The sequence below is a fragment of the Ammospiza caudacuta genome, chromosome 5 (genome assembly GCF_027887145.1).
Source record: "Ammospiza caudacuta isolate bAmmCau1 chromosome 5, bAmmCau1.pri, whole genome shotgun sequence".
Classification (NCBI taxonomy): domain Eukaryota; kingdom Metazoa; phylum Chordata; class Aves; order Passeriformes; family Passerellidae; genus Ammospiza; species Ammospiza caudacuta.
In genome coordinates this window covers 42,354,580-42,380,649 of record NC_080597.1, presented here as the reverse complement: position 1 = coordinate 42,380,649, position 26,070 = coordinate 42,354,580, and the positions used below count along the sequence as shown (strand labels likewise).

The following is a 26,070-nucleotide window of genomic DNA, read 5'->3' as shown; positions in this document are numbered from 1 at the left end:
GTCACAAAAGTAAAGCAGAGAGTAAGCCCCTGTGGCTCTTTGTCAATGTCTTCAGCGGCATATGAAGCTTTGGTAGCCCAGATGAATGAGCAGGGTTGCCCTCCATAAGATATCATCCTTTTCCCAAACACCTGACCTGGGAGTCAGCCATGCTAAGCACAGTTTTGACCTTCACTCCTCGTTGGCCAGACTAAGCACTGAGCCCTGTAATTTGGTGAGTTCAACCGTGTGACTCATGCTTGCCCTCCTACAGCTGGCCATGCCAACAAAACAAATGCCAGAGCAAAGAAACAATGATCAATTTCTAATAATTCTCCTCTGACACAGGAAGTTTTGGACCAAGCAGCTATGCAGAAAGACTTAATTTTTGTCACTTATCCCTTCTACTGCTCAAGGGTGGTTGATCCCAGATCCTACCACTTTGTGACTCATTATTACTGAAATCTGTAAGATTTTAATAATCACAATTCTGGATTTTTAAAACAGCTCTATTGAGGTTTTCCATCTTAAGGGCCTCAGATAGCCTGTGCTAGAGGATGATTGATGGCCAGCTGACATGTCTGGGGTGCTGAGAGTTAGTGAAATGCACACTGATGAGAAACCTGCTCACAAAGATAAAGGTTCTTTTTTTGCAATTATTCATAAAAAACACTGTCCAGTTTTCCGTGGAGCAGCTGCTGGTCACACATTAATTACCCTTTAGAAAATAGCATTACCAAAGGCTAATAAGGTTTAACCCTGTTGAGGAAAAAATACTTGTCCTGCATTATTTTTCAATAATCAAGATGTAATGACTTCTTTCAGAAAAAAATGGCAGATTCTGTGTTTAGGGGAAAGTAAAGAGTTACATAGTATTCAGCTCCTTCAAAGGACCTCATGAAACACAGGACATGAATTATATTCTAATTGGTTATATCCTAATTGTGTCAGATTACATGGAGAAATAAACAAAGCCTTTCCCATATAATATACCTGACAAGCATCTATTATAGCATTCTCCAGAAGCGATTTCCAGTAAGCCATGTTTTCGTGCACAGTCTTATTAAAAAGTAAAGGAAATTGGAGAGCATATTTGACAGATAAAATTAGAAAATTAATGGACACAGATAATCCACTCAGATATTCAGAACAGGTGTATGAAAAACCAAATTCAAAAGAACTGGAGAGGAAATGCTTCAATATATAAAGAGAAAATGAATGGTACTATAGGTTTGCTTTCTTATTCCTTAGCATTATTAACTTACATACATGCATGCAGTAGCTCAAATAAGTACTGACCAAAACTGGAAACATTTTTGGTCTAATCCTTTATATTTACTAAATTTGACACATTCTGATTCTCCCTTCTTCTCCCTCCTTCCCAAAAATATCCATTTATACAGTGTACTCAGAGTAAAAAGCACACAAATTGTAACTGCATGCTAAATACAATAATCATCACAATAATATTGCTTTGTCCATAGACATATTCACATGATGTGAATAATTTCCTGGTTTGTGAATAAAATAATATAATAATTTGTTTTAACTTTAAACTGTCCACTATTTCTTGCAGCAGTCTTGGAAAAATATATGAAATAGTTAATATTTTTCCTCAACTCCTTTTAAATACAAGATTTAAAGTGGATGTAAGATGTATGTATCTGTGCACACTTTAAAAGTAATTATATGAAGTTATGTGCATGACTGTTCACTTTGGCACTGGCAAAGCTCAAACTGATTTTGAACTTTACATCTACATATTAACAGATGATGGACAAATCTGCAACTTCCTATAGCGGCTACTGTGTAAGTGACAGGTCTTACATCTGCTGGGAATAATGGTGTTGAGGATTAGTGGTGTTGAGAATTATTGCCAACAGATTCTGTTCTAAAGGATGGATTGTTTTCATTGTGTTGAACATATTCTACCCAAGGATATATTTTTACCTAATTTGCTTAATTAATTTTTATTGAGCAAAAAGCCATTTGTAAGAAACTATTTTCAAAATTTGGCACTGGATAATATACTCTTTTGATGATGATTATTACATTTATCTTCAGTTTGGGAAGGTAGTACAAGAAGATGGCAATAAAATAAACCACAGTCTGTGGTATGCCTTAGATGTGGCATTGATTATGCGGCTGTGACTTTTCCATTGTACCCCCGTTCCTGCCACCCAGTCAAGCTCCTGACAGTAATGATTCAGGTTCTCATTCTTATTGAGCATCCCTTTCTATTTCTGTAAAAAGCTTTTGGCTTCTAAACAGGTGTAACCCTTTTTTTTCTGTACCTCATTAGGCACTTTGCCAAGGAGAGAAAGGCTGATTCAACTTTCCTGTCAAACCGTCTCTTTTAAAGTGGCACCTTTGAAAGTGAGATCTGATATTTTGCTCATGTGTCTGGGCTCAAGTTTGGAAGGCAACAGAGCGCTCCTGGTTATTCCAGAAATAAAATTCTGAAGCTTTAAGGTTGACATTGGAACATGGGGTTTTGTTCCTGCATCTCTTACTGAAAAATATATTGTGTTTCAAATATTTCCAGTAAATTTGACCACAGATAAATAGACCTGCCATGGTTTTCTTAAGGTGTAATTATTCATATAAAAAAGCTTTTCAGAAGATCAATTCTGATGGTTTTTGTTTGGGGAAAAACTTCTGCATGGGCTGAAACCCTTTTACTCCAAACCATTTGCTTTGGAGTAAAAGGGTTTCAGCCCATGCAGAAGCTGAAAAAAAAAAAGTCCTTCATGTTAATATGATTATATCTGGTGTCTTTATCTTTTACATATTTGGGCTGCAGCCCTCCTCAAAACCTGTTAGGATGTTCCTTGCTCTGAGGAGCTATCTCAGTGCCAGTGCCTTTCTGTGCGCACCCAGAAATGACATCCTGCAGTTCCATTGCCCACAGCCAACGGAGCTCCTTTTCTCGCGGAACGATGCCTTGTATGGCCTTTGTTTTGATTCTGTCAAGCTGCCTTGCCAAGTCATTTTTGATCTCTTCTGATTCAGTGACTTACAGGAACAAAAGGCCATCTCACTCTATTTTCATCCTTTCCAAGACATTTTTGCTAGCAGAAGGCCTAGGCATAAACGTTCTGCATTGGAAGCTTGGCCTCTACCCTGGTTGCAAGTTGGTGTGGGGTGAATTTTATACCTATATAGATCACAGCTAAACGATGAATGTTAAGGCTGAGGTTTATGCAACCAGCTACAATATTTAGCTGGACCATACCACATGAAATAAGTAGTGATTACATGAAACCTTCTCTAACTAGTTTTAATTACAAAATGTGGATGCAAGTGTGGATATGATGAATGCACAGATAATAATTTGAAAATAGACACCATTTTATTCTTGTTCTTTTTAGTGTGTTAAATCTCTACTGTAGCTGTCATGTGCCAAAGCTGCGTGTTCAGGATTTCAATAATCACTTCCTAAGCTAAAGCTAAGCCTATTTTGCACATTTGATCTTAGTCTCAGCCTGTAGTTATACTCATAATTGCCTGTTTTTCCACCCAGTTAGCGCCTACACTTTGCTCCCCTCATTCTGGACTCAATCCAGCTTAGGAAACAAAATGTCCTATGCTTGTGCCATTGGAATTGCATGTCATATGAACAGTGACCAGCTGCCTCCAGCGAAGCTATGAGGGCCTGACCAATGGGTCACAGCTGCTGAGGGGTGCTGTGTTGGGAATCATCCCCTGGGCTGGTGGGGATCTCAGCTGGGAGGCAGGACCTGGCAGAGGGGCCAAGGTTGGCTGACCTTGGCTGCAGGGCTTGCCTGGGTCCAAATCCAAGCTCACCACAAACCAGCTTCCTTGGCTTCCAGCCTCAGCCTGGGCAAAAAGGCTGTATGGGAACATCTCACTCATCCAAGAGCACAGGCAGTTGTGTCACCATAACACCTGCACCACTACAGCCTCCCTTAGGCTGCAACCATACAGGCTTAAAATTAATAATGTAAAAAAATAAAGGAAGAAATTAATTTAAAGAGCTCCTGATTATGCTAGCTAATGTGCTTCCTATCCAGAAAAAGATTATATATAAAAGTTACAAAGAATGTTTGCAAACATTATAGTTAATGTGCACATCTTATCAACATACATTGATTTTATACACATCCTTTAATTTAAATAGCTTTGATTTTCTGTCTGGAAGACGAAAGAGAACATTAATGGCCATCGCTTACTGAATTTACAGAGTTGTGCATTAGCTCCTCTAAAATGATCTTGTGTTTGTTATGCTTTACACATTAATATTTAAAAGAATATTACAAATGCTGGTAACCTGAGTCATGTAGACATTATAGAAATAAATTGCATATTTGATATTAATTTACCCTGTTACTTCCTATCATCCTCCATAAGATAGTACACCTCTTGCAAAGATACCAATAGCAATCTCTGTGTGCCAGTTTATTACCTGTAGAGATATCATTATTCCCCTGTGACAGCAAAGTCAAATTCAAGGCATTTTTCATAAACTAGGAAAAATTACCTTTCCAGTGACATATGACACAACCTTCAACTACTAAATGAATCCAAGAAAAATTCTCTTGCGGGAAAAGACCTTGCATATGATTTGTCAGCCTTAAAAATATTTCTTGAGGAAGTTAATTTGGAGAGACCTTACAACTGAGCACTGTTTTCTATTTATATTTAATCTGTACTCTGCTATGATGCATTTCAGAACCAAAACTATGGAATGAAATTTTGCTTTGCTAAATTTCAGCTGTACAAAGACAGTTAGGCCTTGTGGTGAAATCTGAGACCTTATTGGCAATCTCACATAAAAACTGTATTTAGAAATGTCATGTCAGGATTTTCAGTACTGAGGTGTTCCAAGAGATAGATGCTGTGATGAGGAGCCTGAGGAATGGAGACTAAAACTGAGGCAAGATGTCTGGGGATTGACAAGGGAGTTAAAGTAGAATGAAGTGGTTGAAGCAAAAAGCATCAGTTTTGGAGAGGAGGGGAGGACAGAAGGATATTCATAAAAGAACACATTCTTTCCAAACTCTCACACAGATTTAACCTTTTTGCTATTGCTAAAGATGTTTCTGTAAAGCTGATTGGCACCTGGGCTCCCTAGTGCTGGTTCATAGGCAGGATGATAACCCAGAGATGCTACTGCACCCCACAGTTACTGAGATGGGGTAGGTACACTGTGCCTGCCCAAAGCCCAAGGAAGGGTTAATGGCTTAATTACCTCCCCTAGCTTAGATCAAGCTGAGGATCTGAACCAGCTGCTGTAAGAGACAGCTGCCTGGGCATTATGGAGCAGCAAATGGTGAAGCTGCAGGCTGCCCTGGAGGCTTCAGAGATACAGGCTGACAGGAGTGGTAGAAAAAGCTATGTGGAGAGAAAAACTGCCAAGCAGGGAGATAGGAAGATGCAACAGAAAGAGGAGAGGTAGGGAAAGGTGATCTGCTATTGCTTGCTCTAAAGCTGTCAGGAAAGAGCATCTCTGGACGTCCTGCCTGAATGGCCTAGGGTGTTTGAAGTTAAAGCAAGGGCTCATAACTGAGTTTGCAAGCCCTTTTACAGGGTCACAGGGTGGTGCTCTTATGATTGGGTAGGGTGGCATGGAATGGGGATGCTTGTCTTTGCTGCAAGCCTGTAGAGCAGGCATCTGCTGTCTTGGTGGAGATTCAGCTGTACAATACAGCTCAGTGCTGTGCAGAGACCCTGAGGCTACCTCTGACAGCAGCACGGTGTGACAACTTTGTCGTGCTTGCTCTTGCACAGGTGATCTTGCTGGAAAACATGTTGGAGCAGTCTGAACAGCACAGTGTTTAAAGCAGCTAAACCTCTTAACCCCAGCTGGATCACAGCTCTTCCAGGTGATGCTGTGCTATATAGATAGAGTAAAAATATTGCAAAAGCAAGGCTCTGGGGTTTGCTGAAATAGGGTGACACTACTAGTCTTCTCTATCCTGCAGACTTTTAAGGAAAATTAAGTTTGCCGTCTGCATATTCATATAATCTTAGAATTGGAATTTCTTGGGGTCTGAAGAACTTACACTTCAAATAAAACCATGGGAAATTACTTATGTACGTAACTTTTCATAAGCAAATTTAGCAGCTTTTTTAGGAAGGGAGCTACATGAAAATTGTCTCAGGAGGGGGGCAGGCTAGAAGGCCACATCCCTGCAAAACTGGGGTATGTATTCTGTCACTGTCTGACTCGAACCTGGCTATATGTGAGCACAGCTGCCAGTGAGAAGGTCAGAGTGCACCCAGCTGGGGCTGAAGGGCATCATGCTTGGTGTGTTTGGCAGGAGACTGACCTGGCAGAAGCATAGCTTGTGATGTATGCCTGTTCTTTCTGATAAAGCAGAAGCTAGAAACCCCTCATAAGAAATGGAACTCAGTTCTATTAAGTACTTCCTGAAAATTACACAAGGACTTACGATGTTGCAGTCCTGGGTATCCCACTACTTTTTCTTTAGACTACTTGTTTTGTGCCATTACTCTCACTCCCACCATTTAAATACTTTTTCAGAATGCCAGGATTTCAAGCCTGTAACCCCCCCCCCCCAAACATATATTCATATCTCATTTTTAAGCATGGAGCCATTTCTCAGTACAGTAAGTGCAATGTTCCAACAGGCAGGTTGCCAGTCTGTCTCCTAGTGCTGGTAATTATGTAGAAGCACCTGGTAACTCGTAGTCTGGGGTTTGGGGAGGAAAAATGGGGAAAAAGTGATAAGAACTCGTGCATGGTGGAGTCATGCAGAGATGGCTCTCTCTGTAGCTGTATCCTCTTCAACTGCTGAAATGTGAGCACAGGGTGAAAGCTCTCTCCCTTGCTGTGTGCCATTCTTTGCTCAACCTCATTGTAACTCCTTTCTTTCCTCCTGTCTTCTCAGTAGAGAAGCATTTTCCCATTGGTGTTTTGCAGTGGGTGGCTGTTCAACTCACAGAGAATTTTGGAACATGATCAGCTATTCCAGATGTTGCTATTTCAGTGTTTCCATGGGGTGCAGCATCTAGGCACCATACAGTCATCAATAGCTCTTTTCCTCAAAAGCTTTTCCAGTGTTTGGAGGGATGAAGATAGCAAAGAGGCTATAGAAAAAGGCTGTGGCTGTATTCAGAAGTCAGCTGCTGAGTTTTCTCCAGTCTGGGCTAGAGAACCATCCTTTCTATTGCTTGACCTGAATTTACTGTGTTTGAATTTATGTAAGGCTCAGAGAAACTGCTGGACACCCACCTACTTGTTGGTAGGGGAGTTTACTGGGCTTTTCATGCTTGGGAAGTTTCCTTGAACTTCAATGCTTGCTGTGGCATATGCTTCTGTGAACATCCTTAGTCTCTCTCCATCTAAGAAATAGCTATATCTGATCATGGGAAACTACATTTTCTTCTGTGTTATATTTTTTGTCATTTGTTCTGATCATGTGTTTTAAGGATGATACCTAATTTCAGTAAAACCCAAGGCTACTATTTAAAATAACCCCTCTCCTTACCAGAAAGATTACCTGATATGTGACTGCTTGATTAAATTGAAGAGATTTTCAGGGAGGAATTATTTTTCTTTATAAGCTGTATTTTAGTAAGAAAGAATGCAAAGGAGCTGGCTAGATAAAAACCAGAATCTGCAAGCTTCAAGTGCTTTTAATGCAGAACAAAATGAGGGCCTATAATGTACAAAAAATTATTTTTCTTGTAGCTTCCAAAACTGTCAGCATTGGGAAAAGTAACAAAAAGGATAAATGAAAGTAACAAAAAGGGCTCTTTAAAAATTAGAAGCACCAGAACTATTCTCCCTGCTCCTTTCAAGAAGACAGACTGACCATAATTTCACTGTCCACAGTTGTCCAAGTAATGAATGAGGAGAGTTTGAGCTGTTCTGTAAGATGAGAGGACAGCTAAGTCACTAGTGTTGTATTAAACAATGCCTATTGTGACCACACTCCAGCTAAGTTTTCATCTGAATGTCCTTTGCAGTACATATCCCCTGACACTTTTAATTTTTATAAATACTTTTTAATTTCTGTGTTTTATCAGCAGAATGAAAAGCTGGTGTGTGCAAATCCATCCTGAATTTAGGCAAGTATGCTATGATGCTGTATCTGATCATTCATCTTCTCCAAAAGTGGAATTAGTGGGAGTTTACAATTATCTAGCTTTACTTCTCTTGAAAAGGTGTTGCAAAATTAATGTCACTAAGATACAAAACCATTTTTCTTGTGGCAAAAATCACACAAGTCAGAGTTTGCCACTTACATTTTCCAGGGTAAGTTTGATGATTATCCTTTAAATGAACATTGATTTTTTTTCTGTAGATCCCATTATTTTCAATACAGAGAGATTGTTCTGTCTTCTTGCATACCTATTATAAATGAATAGCAAACATTTTCACCATAAATTATTGCTTTTTTTATTAAAGAAATAGATGGCCTAAACTCTTAAACCAAACCTCCCCCTTCCCTATGATGTGATGAATGCCAGATCCAGACTATTCTTAGTGCAGGAGATATTTCTGTGCTTTTATAACTGGCTGACCCACAAGGTGGCACTAAAGAGAAAAGTGACAACTTGGCTAATAAAAAGTGAAAACCAAAGGCAAAATACCATATGCTGAATCAATATTATTTTAATTTGGAGCATAGTTCCTTTATTGTCAGTTAAATTTTATTTTCTGAAAAACCTTAAAGCTATACAGCAGCAAGGATGGTTCATTGCCCCCATCCCACATCAAAAGTTAAGTTTTTAAAAGAATGAGCAAGACAGAGGCTGTCTGCTTATCACAGCTCCAGAATCTTAAGGTGATTGTGATCAAAATGTAGTTTAATTAATTTTCTTCTCTAGGAAATAAGGAATTCAAATGAACTACAACCTGAAAACTTTTGAGTCATTAGTCATATTGGTAAGAGGTATGATATCAGGAATTGTGTATTACCTGCAATGTAAATGCATTTTCTTCTGGAATGTTCTGATTGTTTAATTTTTGTGGCTTTGTTGTTAAGTGCTCTGGTCTTACCTCATAAGCAAATTATTTGAAGAATTGGGTTCTGTGATCAGGAATTATGTACCAACAGGGCTTAAATCTTGCCACTTTGATGATGAAAATGAATCCGCACCAAGACCATCTTATTAGTAAAACTCTTTTTGAGATCCAAGTTTTACGTGAGTAGTTAGATTAACACTTTTCTAACAAGAAAGTAGGAGCCATGACTGCTGTAGACTACTCTGTAAAATGCTGACGTGAAGCTTACAAAATAATGAAAAAGTTGTATCTGAGTCAATTTTAGACCTTTAAAACCAGACTAGTTATAATATTTTGAATTTTCCTGAGATGCATGTCTATGGTATCAGCACTATTATGGGCGATAGGGGGCAGGAGTTTACTTGCAGAAACAAACTCAAAATAGTACTAATGCATTAAGAAGAAAATCCTTAAACTATTATGAAATACTTTTCTCTGAATTGAGCAGAGTTACAGAATACCTGGTAGTGGGCTCTGGGGCCCATCAAATGATCAGATATATTGGTAATGTATTTTGATCCTTAATGAAATTGCAACTTTACAACCACCCTGGAAATCAGGAGTCACCTATGTGTAGTTTGAAAGGCTTGAATCTAGAATTATTACTAAGTAGGATATTTTAAAGTATTTTAAATGTTGGTTAAATTGTCAGTGCTGCTGCTGCTGCATTTAGAATAGTTTTATCACTACAAGTAGTTACTTATTTTGTTTTTGGTTTCATTTTTTAAAAATCAATAGCTGGTATTCTACATTCAAAGACCTTGTTTGATTCACTCACATTATTCATTTTGTGAGAGAATTGAATCATCTAATCCTCAGGATCCCAGTAAAATCAAACCCAGAATAATTTTGGCTAAAAAGAGCAAACAATCTTGCCCAGTCACTGAACTCATCTTCCCTTTCATAATTTGTGTCCCCTGTTTATGACTCTTCTGCACTTGCTCCATTTTAAAGGCCAACCAAAAGAAAGTCATGTTCTGGAAGATACCAAAGTGCTTTCTTGGAATGAATTATAAAATCACAGCAACCATAAACACACTGACTTTTTTCCTTGCAGTCCTTATTCAGAGAAAGTTTGTGATCAATCAGCATTTAGACTGAGGGATCTCACAGTGCTTCTGTTTGTAGATGCTGGTGATTGTTCTAGCAGATCATTCTTCCTGAAGGACTACTGTGGGCTGATCTTCCTCAGCTGTAAAATTTTGGCCACATTTCTGAAAATATTGCCTATTTTATGCTTATGCTGGACATTTGGCAAATCAAAAATCTCTAAGGTATTTAGATTGTGAAGATCAAGGGAGGTGATCATTGAAGGCTGAGGTGAGCATCAGTGCACATATCCTTTCTCAGGGAGCTCATAGCAGGATACGAAAGATTATAGTGGAGCTGACAAAATACATTCATATTCTCATATAATGTCTACTAGACACAAATATGGGGCCTGAGGCAGGCGATGGTAAAGCACAAGTATTCTTGCATAAAGTGGGACTATCTAGATAAGCTGAATTAGGAGACCCACAAGGAAATATCCCTATTTTTGCCTTGTAAAATGGAAATGGGACATAGAAAGAAACAAAAGAGCATATTATGTTTATAATTACTGTAATGTTACAAAATGTCTTGAAATCCAATTCCAGAAGCGTGAATATTTATTGTAGAGTTTAAAGGATGAAGAGATTATCCACAGATGTTTTTAAAAATGGGGATTAGTCTAAATTTTAATGGAAGTAAACACTTGCCTTGCCCACTACAATGTTCCTTGTATTTTTAATGAAAAAGGTTCAGTAGATAAGACACAATCTAGACATGTAAATCTTGGTTCTTAACACAATCTGGAGTTTCCACAGATAATTCTTCTTGTCCCCCTGAGACTAACTTCTTACTACTAATTGATTCCAATTAGCCAGTTTTAAGTGTAATTATTCAGTGAAAGAAACAAACACTATTATATCTATGCTCTACATTCCACTACTAAAACCATGGCATTATTGAACTTGTGGAATTGAAATGGTTCATGCTTGGAAAAAAGGTATCTTCAAGAAGCTGTGTTTAAAAACACTGAGGAAAAAAACCCTTATAGATAAGTTGGAATATACTTTAACTAAAACTTGCTGGTGGAGAATGAGGACACTTATTTTCCTTCTTAAATTACTGCTGTAATGAAGAAAAAGAAATGGAAGGAAGAAAAAGAAAAATCAGTTGCTGATTAGATGTGGATAAATATGAAAACAGAACATCTGGGGAAAAGAATACATTTCATACACCCAAATTGAAAATTTAAAATATTTAGGTCTCATATGAAAGTAGATACTCTATTCCTAAAACTTGAGAAAGAAAATGCTGACTTTTGAAAAATGAAAAAGTATTATGACTTTGTAGGGTAGTACTGAGTAGTTTAAAAGGACTGGAATATAAAGGCAGTAAATTCCCCAACAAAGGGTGGCGATGGTGTGATTTCAAGGCACAAGATGAATGGAAAGCAGCAGGTGGTCACTGCGGCCTGGTGGTGCCCAGACAATGCTCTATTGATGCCTCCTCTGAGGTTCCTTCCAACTCCAGAGGTGACAGGAAAGCAAGAGGTGATAATAAGAGAAAAAAGGAGGGGAAGAGAAGGATTGAGATTACTACAGAGCCTCTGTCCTGTGGCAAACTTCTATCTTCTCACTCCATAGGACCTTGCCCACAGCACCAAGCCCCTTCCTCATGCATCTACTCCTTTAAAAAAAGGAAACATAAAACTTGTCCATGATAAAGCCATACCTAGACATCTGGACATCTCTAGCTATAAACTAAACATAAATAGCGCTTACTGTCAATGAACTCAAGTAAGAAAGGTCATTTATACAGATGACATGAGGGTGAAGGAGCAGAAAACAATGGAAAACATGTTCCTTTTCTTGGGATGTTTAAGCCAGCACAAATCACCATGTGTCAGCTTGTTTTACAATCCAGTGTTTTCACTTTTAATTAGAAAGTCTTTCCCTTAGCATTTTTCTTAGCAGCAATTTTTAAACTAAACAGAAGGTGTATTCCCCAGTGCCATATGTTAAACCTGACATGTTACTGAAAATGTCTTTTGGAAAAAACAAAGCAAAACAAAACCAACTAAAAACCCACTAAATATAGGACCACTGTCCCACTCCACTCTCTTTGGCCTACTTGTAAGCCTCAAGAGCACACAGCTATCCCATTAGGCAGTATCAATTCTTTGAGGAATTAGTTATAACTGAAAAGTCAGTGGATGATAGACTGATAATTTCCTCTTTTTCTTCACTGGAAACCTATGTGGCTGGAAACAGTCATCCCCCACTTGGTCTTTGTAAGTAACAGCTAGACAGAAGCTGTGTCTGTGGGGAGTCAGTAGTTCATAACACTCTGAGAGGTCACCTTGTTGATGTTTTTTGGCCAATATATTAGTAGGGTATGAAGTGTAGTCCATTTTAGAACTTAAACAGGAGGGATTAAGACCTATGGGTCTTGACTTGACTTTAAAGTATGCAAGGAGAATCCAGCTATGACCAGAGAAATGCCTGACTGAGGCTGAAAGGGTCAGTGGAGCACTGACTGATAGGGGCTGCTGCAGTCTTTTTTCCCCTGTAATTTTTCCCAATATAAATTGTTGATTTTGCGCTTTGCATAGAAGGACATTTTCTGAACCTCCTTTTTTTTCTTTTTTTTTTTTTTTTTTTTTTTTGTGAGTAGTGTCAGTATGATAAAGTCTGTCTGTAAACTTCTGCTATATACAGATAAATGAAGGATGGATCACTTGGATTAAAAAGCAGCCATATTTAGGCAGACTCAGAAAAATATAATGTGCCAATCTTTGGGTTGGATGAACTGTACCCAGCTGCATGATATACAATGAAGTTACTCATTTATAGTGCTTTTCTTCCAAGACTGTAAAGCACCAGTGTGAATACTGAGAGGTGTTGTGTGCAATCTTAATGTAACATAAACTACAGCTTTATGTGGGTCCCTCATCAGCTCTTTGGGAGCCATGCTATAAGCTGGTATAGAATTGGAAATTGTGCTATCTGAAGTTTATCCATGTTTCTTCTTATACTTGTCTAGGTAGGGCCATCTCCATAGAAATTGAGTTAAGGTGAGACCTTCTCTTTTATTTTGTATGAATACCTGAAAACCCAGGCTATAAGCTCATAAAATGAGATTGCATACAAGATGTTGATGGCCTAGGGGAAGTTTTGAACAACAGGAAGTCAATATCAGGACTTTGCTGGAAAAAATGAACTATGATCTGGTATATTTTCAAACAGCCTTTGCAGAAAGGCCAAAGGAGTTGCAAGCTTCAGAGGCAAAATCCATGAAATCCATGTCTATGTTTATAACCATGGACAGATGAAAAAACAAGAATTTTTCCCAGATGTACACACAAGTTTTTTTGGGAGCTGCATGCCTTTGTATTTTCTTCAGCAAAATGGCTATATGTAACAGTCTGTACACTAAACTACTTGTAGAGAGTAGCATTTGAGAACAAATTACCAAGTTAATACCTTCTTTGACCTGTATCTGGTCAAGCTATATTTTAGAAACCTGTCATTACTAATATGAAGAAGAGGTTAATCTGGTAATATGAAGTTTCAGAATGATGGATGAGTTAAGGCTCATGAGCTATTTAACACAATACCTAGCAGCACCTTCTTATTGTAAGTCTCCAGACTGACAAGCCCAAAGAGGAGGGGTCGCAAGCCTCTCAATACTTTGCTTCTGCAATGATGAAATTTGGAGGGGAATCTAGACAGCCTTAATTCCCACCACTCATGCCTTGTGCCAGTTTTTGGAGTGCTATTCCAACCTGGCTTAAAAGGAATCAGCCTCATGGCTCCTCATAAGGATGCAACTTAAACCTTTTACATACCCTCTCTCATACTGACCCTACAATTTATAGCCTATTATTGTTGAAGCTAAATCACACGACTGACTCCCTTGGCAGGGCTTGGAAGATTTCAGCCTGGAGAGTTATGTATTTGTTATCTGTACATCAAGATGGCCAGAATCACGCTCCTGTGTTCTCATACACACACACACACTTGTATCTTCCTCTCTAAAAGTGGCAAATCTGGTTTGCCCAACTACTCACTGCTTTTCTGAAAAGGCTTCACAAAAACCTTAACCTGTGAAACTTGTAACTATTGAACTGTATTTAATTAAAATTATTAAAAGTCAGAAATGTTTATAAATAGGGCATAATGTACTACTTCATTCCAGGTTACTTCTACTCTTGATTACATCTTTGCCTGAACATGTCCCTGCACCGCTGACAAGAACAAACATAACTGAAAGTGCAGTTCAGAGAGTGACAGAGGAAAACACTGCCTATTTTACTAATGCCTGATGCTGACAGCCTGTACACAAAATCTTAAAAGCACTCAGGCACTTCCTTTTGTGCCCACTTTTAAAGGGTTTAATGAAACATATAGAAACTGACATTTTAAACCTGTAGCTTTGGATGTTATTTTGCCATGTCAGTTTCTTTTTTTTTTTCCAAATCACACAGCAATAGTTTTCTACCTTTCTGCTTCGAACTTCAGTCAACAAATAATGAAGGCTCTTTTCAGATAATAAAATGTTTCTGTTCTTTGACCTGTTCTAACAGGTGGGCAGCCAAATATCACCACAGGAAATACAGGGCAACACTCATTATTGAGCAAAATCTTAGTCCTCCTAGGACATACAAACACAATGAGAAAGTGTATCAACATACCTCTAATTAAAATTTGTTAAGATTAAAAACCTTTTTTAGACTGTGCTGCAAGATAAAAATAAAGGCTAATTTCTTTCCAGAGACAGTAGACCTGAATACAATCCTTCTATAGGAATATATAAGGAAGCTAGCAAACTCCTTATACTGAAACTGGTAATCCTTAATCTGGTTTAAGTGTCAATAAATGATCATTTGTATTCTGCAACAGTATGCAAAGTGATGTAACACTTCTTGAAGATGTCGAAGATTCAGGACAAAGAAAGATTAGGCATTTCCTCTTGAAGTAAAATGGCTAATATATCACATTTAATGAAACTCTTCAGATTTGCTTTGCTTATGAAAGAAGTGCAGGACTTTATTTTTTGTTCTTTTCTCTTCACTATGGAAAGTAAGGCATTTATCCTGTGAATTGTTATGTATGCATTTAACTTGATGTACAGCATATATTCCCATAGATTCCACAGGACTGAATGCCAAAGATAGACACATCTGTGACTGCTTACAAGATTGGAGCTGAAGAGCTTCAAAAGTGAAAATGAACAGAGATAGTTTTTGAAGTATGCAAGCAAAATAAGGGGAACAGAGATGCTCTCAGACATCGATCTAGATCCTTGCTGTATATATTAATTCTGTGTGTTTGCAGATCCTATGTACAAAAGTTTGGGTGCAATTGGAAAAAGTAGGCTGATTCGGCTTTCCACACAGGGACTCACTCCTAGGGGTACTCAAGCCAAGTGTTGCTGTATTATCGCAGGCAGCATTTAACACATCTTTAAATCCTTCCAGCTGAGGAGCGGGGGTTCAGCACTGACAACAAGGAGAGCAAGAGAGAAAGTCCTTGGGCCGCGGAGTTACGGCAGGGGGATTTCTGAAAGTACCAGCCAACGCTTACGGCACGATTTTTTCCCGGGCATATTAATCCTATCGATTTAAGTAGGAGTATTTATCCTTTTCTGAGCTCCATCCTCACGTTAGTATGACAGCACTATTGTCGTTCAAACACGTAGTCGGCGGCTCTTTATTAAGTCTCTATAAATATGGCACAGTAAGGGCATTCAATATTTATGTGGAGAGCACACGCATTCGTGTGTAACCCCGGGCACTCCTGCGGCTCGGAGGCTTTGCAGCCTCCCCACTCCCGGCGCAGCCTGGCCCTCGCCCTGCGCCCGCCCCGGCCGGGGCTCCCTCCGCCGCCTCAGCGACCTCCCTCGGAGCCGCCGCGTGTGACACACCGGAGAAAAGCCTCCCTCGTCCCCGCGTCGCCCCCGCCTCCCGCCCCCGCCCGCTCCCCCGGGGCGCCGCCGTCACCGCCGGCAGCCGGAGCAGCCGCTGAAGCCGAGGGGCGGCGGGGCTTGCCCGCCTCTCCCCCCTTCCCATCCTTTCCCTTCCCTTCCCTCGCCTCTCCCCGGTGCCTATATATAGCCGCCTCTGCTCGAGCCAGCCGGGAGATTGCTCTGTACCTGCAGGAGACGGGAAAGAGAAAATAAGAGAAGCGACTCTCAGGAGCCTGACCCGCTATCAGGAAGAGGAGGACGGGCCCGGCCCGCGCCGCTGTCCGGTGCCACCGCCCCCGGTGCCGGGCGAGCCCCGCTGGGACGGGCCGACCTGCGCGGCGGCGCCCCGGGGGCGCGCATGGCTCGGGCGCTGCCGGGGCCGGGCGAGGAGCCCGACCCTGGCCTCGGCGGCTCGGGACGCGGGGGAAAGAGAGCTCCCTGCGGACGGCGGCGCTAGCGGGGGGCCGGGGCGGCAGAGCCCTCCCCCCTGGCGCCGAGGTGCGCTCGGCGGCATGTGCTGAAGTGCCCCGCAGAAGCCGCACAAGTTGCCTGCGCGCCGTGGCCCGGCGGCCGGACGGCGGGGAGCGCCCGCCGCCTCTAGCCTGACCCGACCCGACCTCGTCCTCGTCCCGTTCCCCTCCCTGAGGGCTGCTCCAACGCGGGGCTCCCGGCGGACAGGGTGATGCGGCTCGTTGGGAAGTGAGAGACCGTGCGTCCCACGCGGGCCGAGGGCCCCCTGCCTCGGAGTCTCCCATGCTGTCGGGGCCCCCTCGGGTGGCGGCGGCCCCGCGGGAGGCGGGGGCGGCGCTGCCGTGATGGCCCTGGAGGAGAAGCGTGAGAAGCGCCCGCCCGTCACCCCCATGATGATCGAGGAGGAGGCCGCCTTGCGGAACGGCAGCCGGGGACTGCCGCCGGGACCTTGGGCCGAAGCGGCGGGGCCAAGACCCCGCACCACGGAGCGGCACATCGCCGTGCACAAGCGCCTGGTGCTGGGCTTCGCTGTCTCCATCCTAGCGCTGCTGGCAGTGACCATGATTGCCGTGCTGCTCAGCGTCCGCTTCGAGGAGTGCGGCGCCGCCGCCGACGGTCCGCCGCGGGCCGGCGGCAACGGGAGCCTTTCGGGGGTAGCCCGGCAGCCGCACGGTGCGGGGCAACCCCCCGGCCGGCCGGAGGAGGATGCGCGGGGCGGGGAAGCGGCGGAGGAAGAGGAGGAGGAGGAGGAGGAGTGGCAGCGGCGGCGGGAGCTGCCGCCCTGGGCCCGGCCGCGGCTGCCGCGGCACCTGCGGCCGCTGCACTACAACCTGATGCTGACCGCCTTCATGGAGAACTTCACCTTCAGCGGGGAGGTGAACGTGCAGCTGGAGGTGCGTAACGCCAGCCGCTACATCGTGCTGCACGCCCACCGCATGCACATCGAGGCGGTCCGCGTGGCCGAGGACAAACTGGCTGGCGGAGTGAGGGTGGCCCGCACCTTCTTCTACCCCCAGACCCAGGTGTTCGTCGTGGTCCTCAACCGCAGCCTGGAGGTGCAGAGAAGTTACAACCTTAAGATCATCTACAACGCCCTCATCGAGAACGAGCTGCTGGGCTTTTTCCGCAGCTCCTACGTCCTCCACGGCGAGCGAAGGTAGCGGACGGGCCGCGTCGCCTCAAACCCAACTCTGTCCGAAGTTGGCGGCCCCCGCGCCAACTTCGGCTAGGGCGGCGCTAGGACCCGGCGGCCGCGGCGCCGCCAGGCGGGTGATGCCGCTGGCTCCGCGCTGCTCGGCCCCGGTGGTCCCGCCGAAGGGTGCGGGGCTCGGCCGGCTGCCCGGGAGGGGGCTACGGCCGCCAAGGCCGGCCGGCTGCTGAGCGCAGGCCAGGCCTCGCATCCCCTCGTCACCTCTGTCAGGTCATCTCCGTAGGGCTCGGCTGTCAGAGCAGAGATGCGGGCGTTCTCGGGGACCGCGAGCCCTGGCCCGCTCCAAGCCACCGGCCGGTGTCGTGAGCCAGCCGTGAGAGCGGCTGGAGGGCGGCCGAGGCTGCGGGACTGCGCGGGGGCGGGCGGAGCTGCCGCGGGGCGGTGCGGGCTGGGCCGTGCGGAGGCCGGGCCGGGGTTAGCCGGGGCCGCCGCCGGTGAGCGGAGCGCTCCGCCTGCGCCCTGCACGCCCCGCCTGCGCGGGCAGGGCTGCGGGGAGCGGCCGCCGGGTCGGGAGATGGCCCGGCGCAGCTTGGGGACGGACGGTGGCAAGGAGCAAACTTGCGAGGGTGCCGCCAGTGAGGCAGAACGTCCGCTAGGTCCTTGTCAAGGCAGAGGCTCCGGGTCTGTTTCACACAAAGACACTGTTCGGCTGCCGTGTGCCCTGGTATGACGGAGCCTCGTCAGGTTACAAATAGCAGCGTGTAGGGCAGCGAGACTTCTGTTTTGCTTTTATTCTGTTTGGTAAAGCAAAAAACGTGGTGGGATGAGTTTTCACATATGCTGAATGCGTTTACAGTACAGCTGGGTCGCGGCAGATTTACACCCTGTGACCCGACAAACCTGCTTCATTTGCGGGCAGAGCAAGATTCAGTCTTGATCTGTATTTACTCACGTAGTTAAAGCCCCTTGGGTTCCTGTCTGGGCCCTTGTTCTGGTGGGCAGGGTTATTGTGGAGGGCCCCGTTGAGTTACAGAGGCTTTCTTTATAAAGAAGGTGTTTTCTCACCACATTGAGGCTTTGTAATGGAAAAGAAAGGCAAGGATGGACTTCTTGATAGTTCTGGCATGGTTTATAATTTTAGAATTGGATTCTTTTTAAGCTGTCCTTTCTTGAAATATCTGTGCAGTGACAGGTTTTCTTTTCCTGAATCTTAGTGTTTTCGATTGTGGAAACAATTTAAATGAAACAAAGATTTTATAGTTGGTAGAACCGGGCAAAAATATTAAGACATGAAAAGCATCCTCACCAACTCAATTAAGTCAAAAGCCTTTTTATTAAAACATATTTTCATTACTATGATTACTGACAATTTTCAAAAGCCTGATATTAGAACCTCAAGCGGGATCGAAATTAAGTTTTTGCAATTTGTCATCAGAGTGAAATAAAAAGGAAATTTGAAAAAGCACAGTTGTAAGAAAAGATGCGGATAAAATGCCTTTTGTCACAGTTGACTGAATGGTTGGGGTAATAGGGAGTTCTTACAGACCTGTATTGAAATGGGCAAATGAGAAAACAAAATACTGTTAACAGCAGGGGGTATAATTCACTTTACAAATCTGAGAAGTTATTTAAGCAGTTATTATTCTCGTGTACTTTGACTTTGTGTAGGAATAATTGAACTGTCAAATAGGTGTGGCAGTGACATTTCTCCAGAGCTACTGTACTACGCTTCAATACTGATCCCCTAGTTGAGATTTAGAAACCATCACCAACAAAAAAAAGGTCTGTTCACTGCTTCAGTCATCAGGATAGTTTAAGACACAGAGTGGAAGGTGATGGTAAAATGTTTTTCGCAGTGCTCCGTGTGTAAGTTTTCAGATATAAATTACTTTGTTTTTAATACACTTAAGTATAGTCATGGGCAAATTACTTACCTTATGTAAGGTAGCATTGCTATATTGAAATCAGTGGCATGTTTTTCCTTTACACCAGCTCACTTATATTTCCTTCAGTAAAATATTTTTATAACTGTAGTCATTGCTTGGTTGTAGTTTAAGGTGTTAAATAGAAAAAGTGTTTTTCCTTTTCATCTGTCAGAGGCTTAATAACTCACTATCGTATAAAGTGAATAATACCCATTCTAAACCAGGGAACTTTTTTGATCAGAGAGTGCTCTTACAGTAACAATTTGCATTCCGATTAATAACCCATTTTTTAATATGATACATATAACTGTTTTTAGTCCTCAAACACAGACACCTTCTGTTATGATAGACAGAGAGACTTGTATGCTCTGGGAGACCTTGCTGTTCCAGCAGGGCTTTTATTTTTTGACAACTTTATATTCAAATAAAGTACATCAGCCTCATTGGAGTAGTACTTGCTGTAAAAGGGTCCAAACCATCATTTTTCACTTTTGTTGTACATGAGGAGCAAATAACTCTGCTGGGAGGCATCACAAACATATTAATGCCTTCACTTTATGATTTTTTTCCCCAAAAGTTAGTTTCTCTGGCCTTCACAGGTGAATGTTGTAAATCAGCCTGAAAGGTAAAAGCTATGTTCAAGTGTTTATTTTTGGACTGAAATCTTTCTTACTGTACTTGAAATGTAAAATGCAAGTGATATGCTACAAATTTACTTTGCATTATGTGCTAGAATTTACTGACAATAATCAACAGCAATATAATACAGAGCTACAGGAGGAGTATGCAGGCATAATATAAATGAACATCAAAGTTTGGAAGTGAAAAGGAAAAAAAATTCTTATATCATGCAGAGAAAACAAAGACGTGTTCTTTAATCTTCTAACAACTAAGATATCAAAATAGGTTATTGAGGAAACACATCTTCCTTTAATAGACAAGATAGAGTTAAAACACCTGCAAGTTACTGCCATGGGTATTCTGAGGAGACAGACTGTGAGCCCATCATGCCCTCAAGTACAACCTTTTGTGGTGGTATTTTTGGGAACAGGAGGTAAAAGTGTTGGTACCCAGAGAGCTGTGTAAAGGGAAGGATGAAATACTCAAACTGCCCTTCACTTTTGCCACGCTGTAGAAGTCTGCTTGTTTTACTTGAACACAGAGTGAAAGAGGTAAACAATGTTTTAGGTTTAGCTTGTTTGTTTTCTTTAAATGGTTAGGGGTTTTTTTTAAAGCAGTTTTAAGATTTTGTTTGTTTTGCTTTTTGGCACAACAAGCAAATCGATGTTTGATAGTAATGCACATGTTGTAGATATCACTGTTATTGGTAGTTGGTGTATTTTTAGCATGAAATATTGACTGCTCTGTGTTTGCCCAGTTATGTCTATGTGGATATATCTGTCTCTCTGAAAACACAGAAGATGAAGAGTTTACCAGGGTTTATTATTAGCCTGATGAAGGGATTGTTTCAGTGGCCTAATATGTACTAAAGATGACTGATAAGATCTCTGAGAAGTGGGGTGAAGATGTGGAGAGAGGGCACGGGAAAGCTTCCTTATTTAGAGGGTATCACAGTATGATCAATATTTCCTAAGTACGCATTTACGTGTGTGTCGGAGCTCATTAAAATTGTTAATTGCAGAGGAAAGTTCATCATTCTTGCTTTGTTAATAACAGGCCAGTACAGTTTTCCATGCTCACTTGAAGCCTCTGTTGATGTCTGTAGCTGTTTAGAGTGTGCCTAGAATGCAGAATCAGGTCCACTTGAAATACTTTGCATATAAATTAAGTTGCTTTGCTTCATTTAATTGGCTGATTTGGCTTTGTTGCAGTAGTAAAAATCCATTGATATGGGAGTTTTTTGGATTAACACTGAGATATCTGGCACTAACTTTTTACTTTAGATTTAGCAATCTTATCCAAAATGCTGGTTTTAATAATCCATGTTTTTTCATGAGGCAAGAAAAATGTGAATACCTTCAATAATTGTTAGCCAAAAAAGGCTTTTTATTTTAAAAAGAAGACCAATGGTAACTGCTTCAGTGGTGGAAAATTTTTTCAAGTTTTAAAAAAGTTATCCTTATTGAAAACATATATCTAGTTCTATCAGGCACTCTATCAAGAAAAAGGTGTAATGTTTCAATAAAATTATTTCTTCATTGCCTCCAAAATATGTGTAAAATCCAAAAAGTTTTAAAAAAAGTTAATGATACTTTTTTTTTCCCTATGGCGTACCTATGTTTTTGTTTTATCAATGTTAGAGTATCATATTGCAGATTAATAGTTATATACTGATTAATAATAGGTATCACCATTTTCATTACATCAAAGCTATTCACCCATCTTTTTCCCTCAGAGGAATAACAGCTGAATAACAGCCAGCCTCTAAAATCTTGATAAATGTTTGCCTGGTATCTAAAATTGCGCAGTTATTTCCACAGATGAAACCTTGGAAGGTGAGACATGAATCAAAAAGCCTACATGCATGCTACCTTCACATTTACATGGTTGGCCCATGGTAATTTTCTTATTCTACATGCCTCCAGAAAATACTCTTACCAAACTCCATATTTCAACCTTTTAAGTTTAGCTTATTTTTTCATGGGTTTTTTCCAAATGTGTAAATACATGTCTCCATTCAGAAGGCTTCCTATTCTGTATCTGGATCAAAATTTATTTAGTTAAAAAAAAAAAAAAGGTACAGGTTTTATTGTCAAGCTAAAGCCTTCCCATTCTTTCCATTCATGCTTAATAAATACCTTTACCTCCTTCAAAGATCTTTCCAAAATTTGGCCCATTAACTGAGAACATGGATTTGCTCTCTATAAAGTACACCAGGAAAAAAAAAAACACGTGTAGAAGAATGGTGAAATACTTTATGCGGGTTTAATAATTTGCTTTCATTTGTGATTCTGCTAAGCTCACAGAATGGTTTTTTTGGAGGTGCACAGACACGGCAGTGATATGTAGTACTGTGTCCCAGGCCTACATGCAGCTGGTAGAGAAGTAATCAGCTGTGGAAAACAATGACCCTGCTGAGTGCGCTGTGTGACCGTAAGTTCTCATGCCCAGAGAAAGGTAAAGCGCCCTGTCAGTGTCTCAGGGCAGAGTGAATTCCCTGAAGGCTCTTAAATCCTGGTTTGAACTAAGTGTGCTTGTTTTGCATTGTGTAGCCAACAGTGGCTTGCTTTTTTCCCCACATATTGATGAACAATACTGCGAGAACCTGAAGTTTGATGCAAGGCGAGGGTTGATTTCTTTAGTGTTAGTGTGGTGTCTGTAAATTTATAGGAAATTTGTAGACCATTAATTTGTATCTATTGCATTGCAGTAGATGTAGTAAGAAAATGATCAAGCAGTGTTCAAACACTATATATTTTGTGTATTACAGTTGTAATTATTTCCTCCTTTAAACCACAATGGTTAAGCAGTGTCTTATTTGGTATGTCTGTGATCAAGTGCTAGGCACAATTAATAATCAATTTTTATTTTTGTTTTCTGCTTTTCTAGGTTTCTTGGTGTTACACAGTTTTCTCCTACTCATGCCAGAAAAGCCTTTCCTTGCTTTGACGAGCCCATCTACAAGGCCACATTCAAAATCAGCATCAGACATCAAGCTACTTACTTATCTTTGTCCAACATGCCAGTTGAAACTTCTGTTTTTGAAGAAGATGGATGGGTTACAGATCACTTTTCACAGACCCCTCTCATGTCCACCTATTACCTGGCTTGGGCAGTGTGCAATTTTACATACCGGGAAACTGTCACCAAGAGTGGAGTAGTTGTAAGTATTTCTAACATACCAAAAACATTTCATTACTTTGAAAACCCTAAAGGCATTGTACCAGCAAATATTTAAAATATATTCTTGATTAATATTTTAAAAATTTGCTTGTCTATTTAATGATTATGTGTATTGTTTGGGACTTTCCTGGAGGTTTGTCTAACATTTTTAGTTTGTCTTGTGCCTTTTGTACATGGTTAGCTTAGTAGGTGTGGTTATCTGATGAAGTTTTAAACTTTTAAATATGCTGTTAAACTACACTTTGTTTTTTTTTTTTTGGGAAGTTTTTTCTTGTTTTTCCTGTAGCCTTTTCATTACCAGCGTTCATGAGATTATTAAAGTGGCAATACTGGTAAGGTTTCCAGTCTCCTTCCTTTGCTACTGATGTGTCCCTTGGTGTGCTGTATAGTAGCTCAGAAGGCTGATATAGTAATTTCTCTCTTAGATCTTTTGCCCAGGAACAGGACTTTGCAACCTATCTGCTTCCTGAGGCTGATGGAAGTCCTAAGTTTCTGAAGGTGTTTTTTGCAACTATGGCATGATTCCAGGAGTTATGCCTTGAAAAAAAAGAAACAAACAAGAGAGAAAATCCTTTATTTGTTTATGTCAGTTTTGGTTTTGTGTACAAATATCAAGCTCAGAACTGTATAACAAACCAAAACATACATGAGAAATGCTGTCAGCTCAATAGAATATTTTACAGCACTGTCATCTTGATTTTCAGGTGAACATACAGAGAAAGCCTTCCTATTTAGTTGCTGTGAATAACAAAACAGAGCCAGTTCTGGAAGTAGAGGGCCAGACAACAGTTTGAGCTGTGAGCCTGGGCAAAGGAGTGTTCACCTTATACTCCAGCAAATGCTGTATGATTTTGTGCTGTAGCCTGGGGGCTTGAGGAAGGGCTGCAGACTGTTCATATCAGGAAATATCTCCTTAGACACTTTGAGCCAGCCTGCGCATTGTGCTGCAATGGAGGGAGCTGATTGATCCACCTTCCCTGAGCCAAAGGTGTTCTTGGCCTTCCTTGTGCCAGCCATCAGCTCTGTACAGCCATATGATCTGGCTGAAAACTGACCTGAAAAATAACCAGAAATGTGGTGAGTTTTCAGCCAAAACAGTTCACTGATCTGGCTTTTTGTTCTGCTGTCAGAGTCCTAGCATGGATTTGAGGCTGTGCTGATGGAAGGCAGACCCGGGAAGCACTGGCATTTAGGCTCATTTAGGCTGTTCTGAAGGGATCAACAAATAAGTCTTATTTTTGTTATTGGAACAGTTGAGTAGGACACTGGAGGCCTTTCTTCAGCCCTTTTCTGCCTTAACCAGCAGACTGTGACAGTACTCTGTGGCACCACACAAGGAGGAAGTATGACTAGGAAGTGGTTCTCCTGAGGTGCTTTAACCTATAATGATATGGGAACTGCTCAGACTTAAGTAATCGTCATAGGATCATAGAACAGTTTGGGTTGGAAAGGGCCATAAAGACCATCTAGTTCTGAACCCCTGTGCCACAGGCAAGCACACCTTCCACTAGACCAGGTTACTCAAAAACCACATCCAACCTGGCCTTGAGCACTTCCAGGGATGGGTCATCCATAGCTTTTCTGAGCAACCTGTTCCAGTATCTCACCACCCTCAGAGTAAGGAATTTCTTCATAACACCTAATCTGAACCTGCCCCCTTTTGTTTTGAAACTGTTACTCCTCATCTTATCACCACTATTGGCATAACCAGATATTGAAAGGTTGGGGATGGAACTTAGGACCATCAATTTGAAGCATGCAACCTACTTCCTCCATAACTCATTTTATTGTAGTATTGTTTAGAGCTCATATCCTGTAGACTTTTGCTGCTTGAATACATTTGATGCCTTGAAAACAGAGGCACACTTGTCTTGTAAAACAACAGATAGCTTTCTGCTGTTCTTGTGTTTTTTTTTTCAAAACTGCTTTCAAGACTTTCGATTTACCTGGAATCTGAACAGAAAATCCAAGTATTCTTTTGTTAGGAATATCCATGGCAGTTAAGTTAAATGTATAATTAAAGTAAATTTGCTTATAAAAATGAATGGATTTTCATGAAAATTACCCAAACCTTCAGCATAAGCATCTTGATAGGCTCTTTCTTGTCTTGGTTAATCTTCATTTTAGTTAATGCAGTGTGTATTATATTTGTTAGTAGACACTTAAAAGACCACAGCTTGCATATACTTATGCTTTTCTTTTGGCAGTTCTGTGAACCTCATTGTAGTTCACAAAACATTTTGGGGGGAGTGGGCTGTCCTTTCAAATTTTGACAGCATGCTAATGATTATAATATCACTTCTTTTCCAGCTGAGCAGTATTAATAAAATACTGTGGTCAAAGGAAGATAAACTCTGAGGAATAGAACTAGCTGTGAGATGAAAAGCAGATTTTTTGGTCAAACTTACTTAAATCTTGACTTTTCATTTTTTCTCAAAGAATGTGACTGACCTCCAAATTAGTTTAAACTTAAGCATGGCATTCAATACAAGTCAAGTTCTAAATAGAAACTGCCTTTTGGAAAGCTTAGGTAGCCAATCAGAATACTTATGTGGCTATAGCATATATAATTCTTGCATGAAGATGTTTTGTATTTCATTAAAATTATTTGGAAAAAGGGAATTAAGACAAGCAGCTATTTTGAGGAGCATCTTATAGTGGATGTGAATCACTATCACAAGCATAACTCTGAAGTCCCTGTGGGTTTGATCCATATCCCTTCCAGATTAAGTAATTTAAAAGCAGAC

At 41.4% G+C, this 26,070-nt stretch overlaps 1 protein-coding gene across 1 annotated transcript in view; it reads left to right on the top strand.

The window, feature by feature from the left end:
- The first annotated feature begins 16,788 nt into the window (after positions 1-16,788).
- Positions 16,789-26,070, top strand: part of TRHDE (thyrotropin releasing hormone degrading enzyme) — a 205,094-nt gene continuing 195,812 nt past the window's right edge. Inside the window, exons 1-2 of the mRNA XM_058805431.1 lie at positions 16,789-17,600; positions 23,030-23,303. Of these exons, the coding sequence (XP_058661414.1) occupies positions 16,789-17,600; positions 23,030-23,303 (1,086 nt within the window). The remainder of the gene's footprint in view (positions 17,601-23,029; positions 23,304-26,070) is intronic.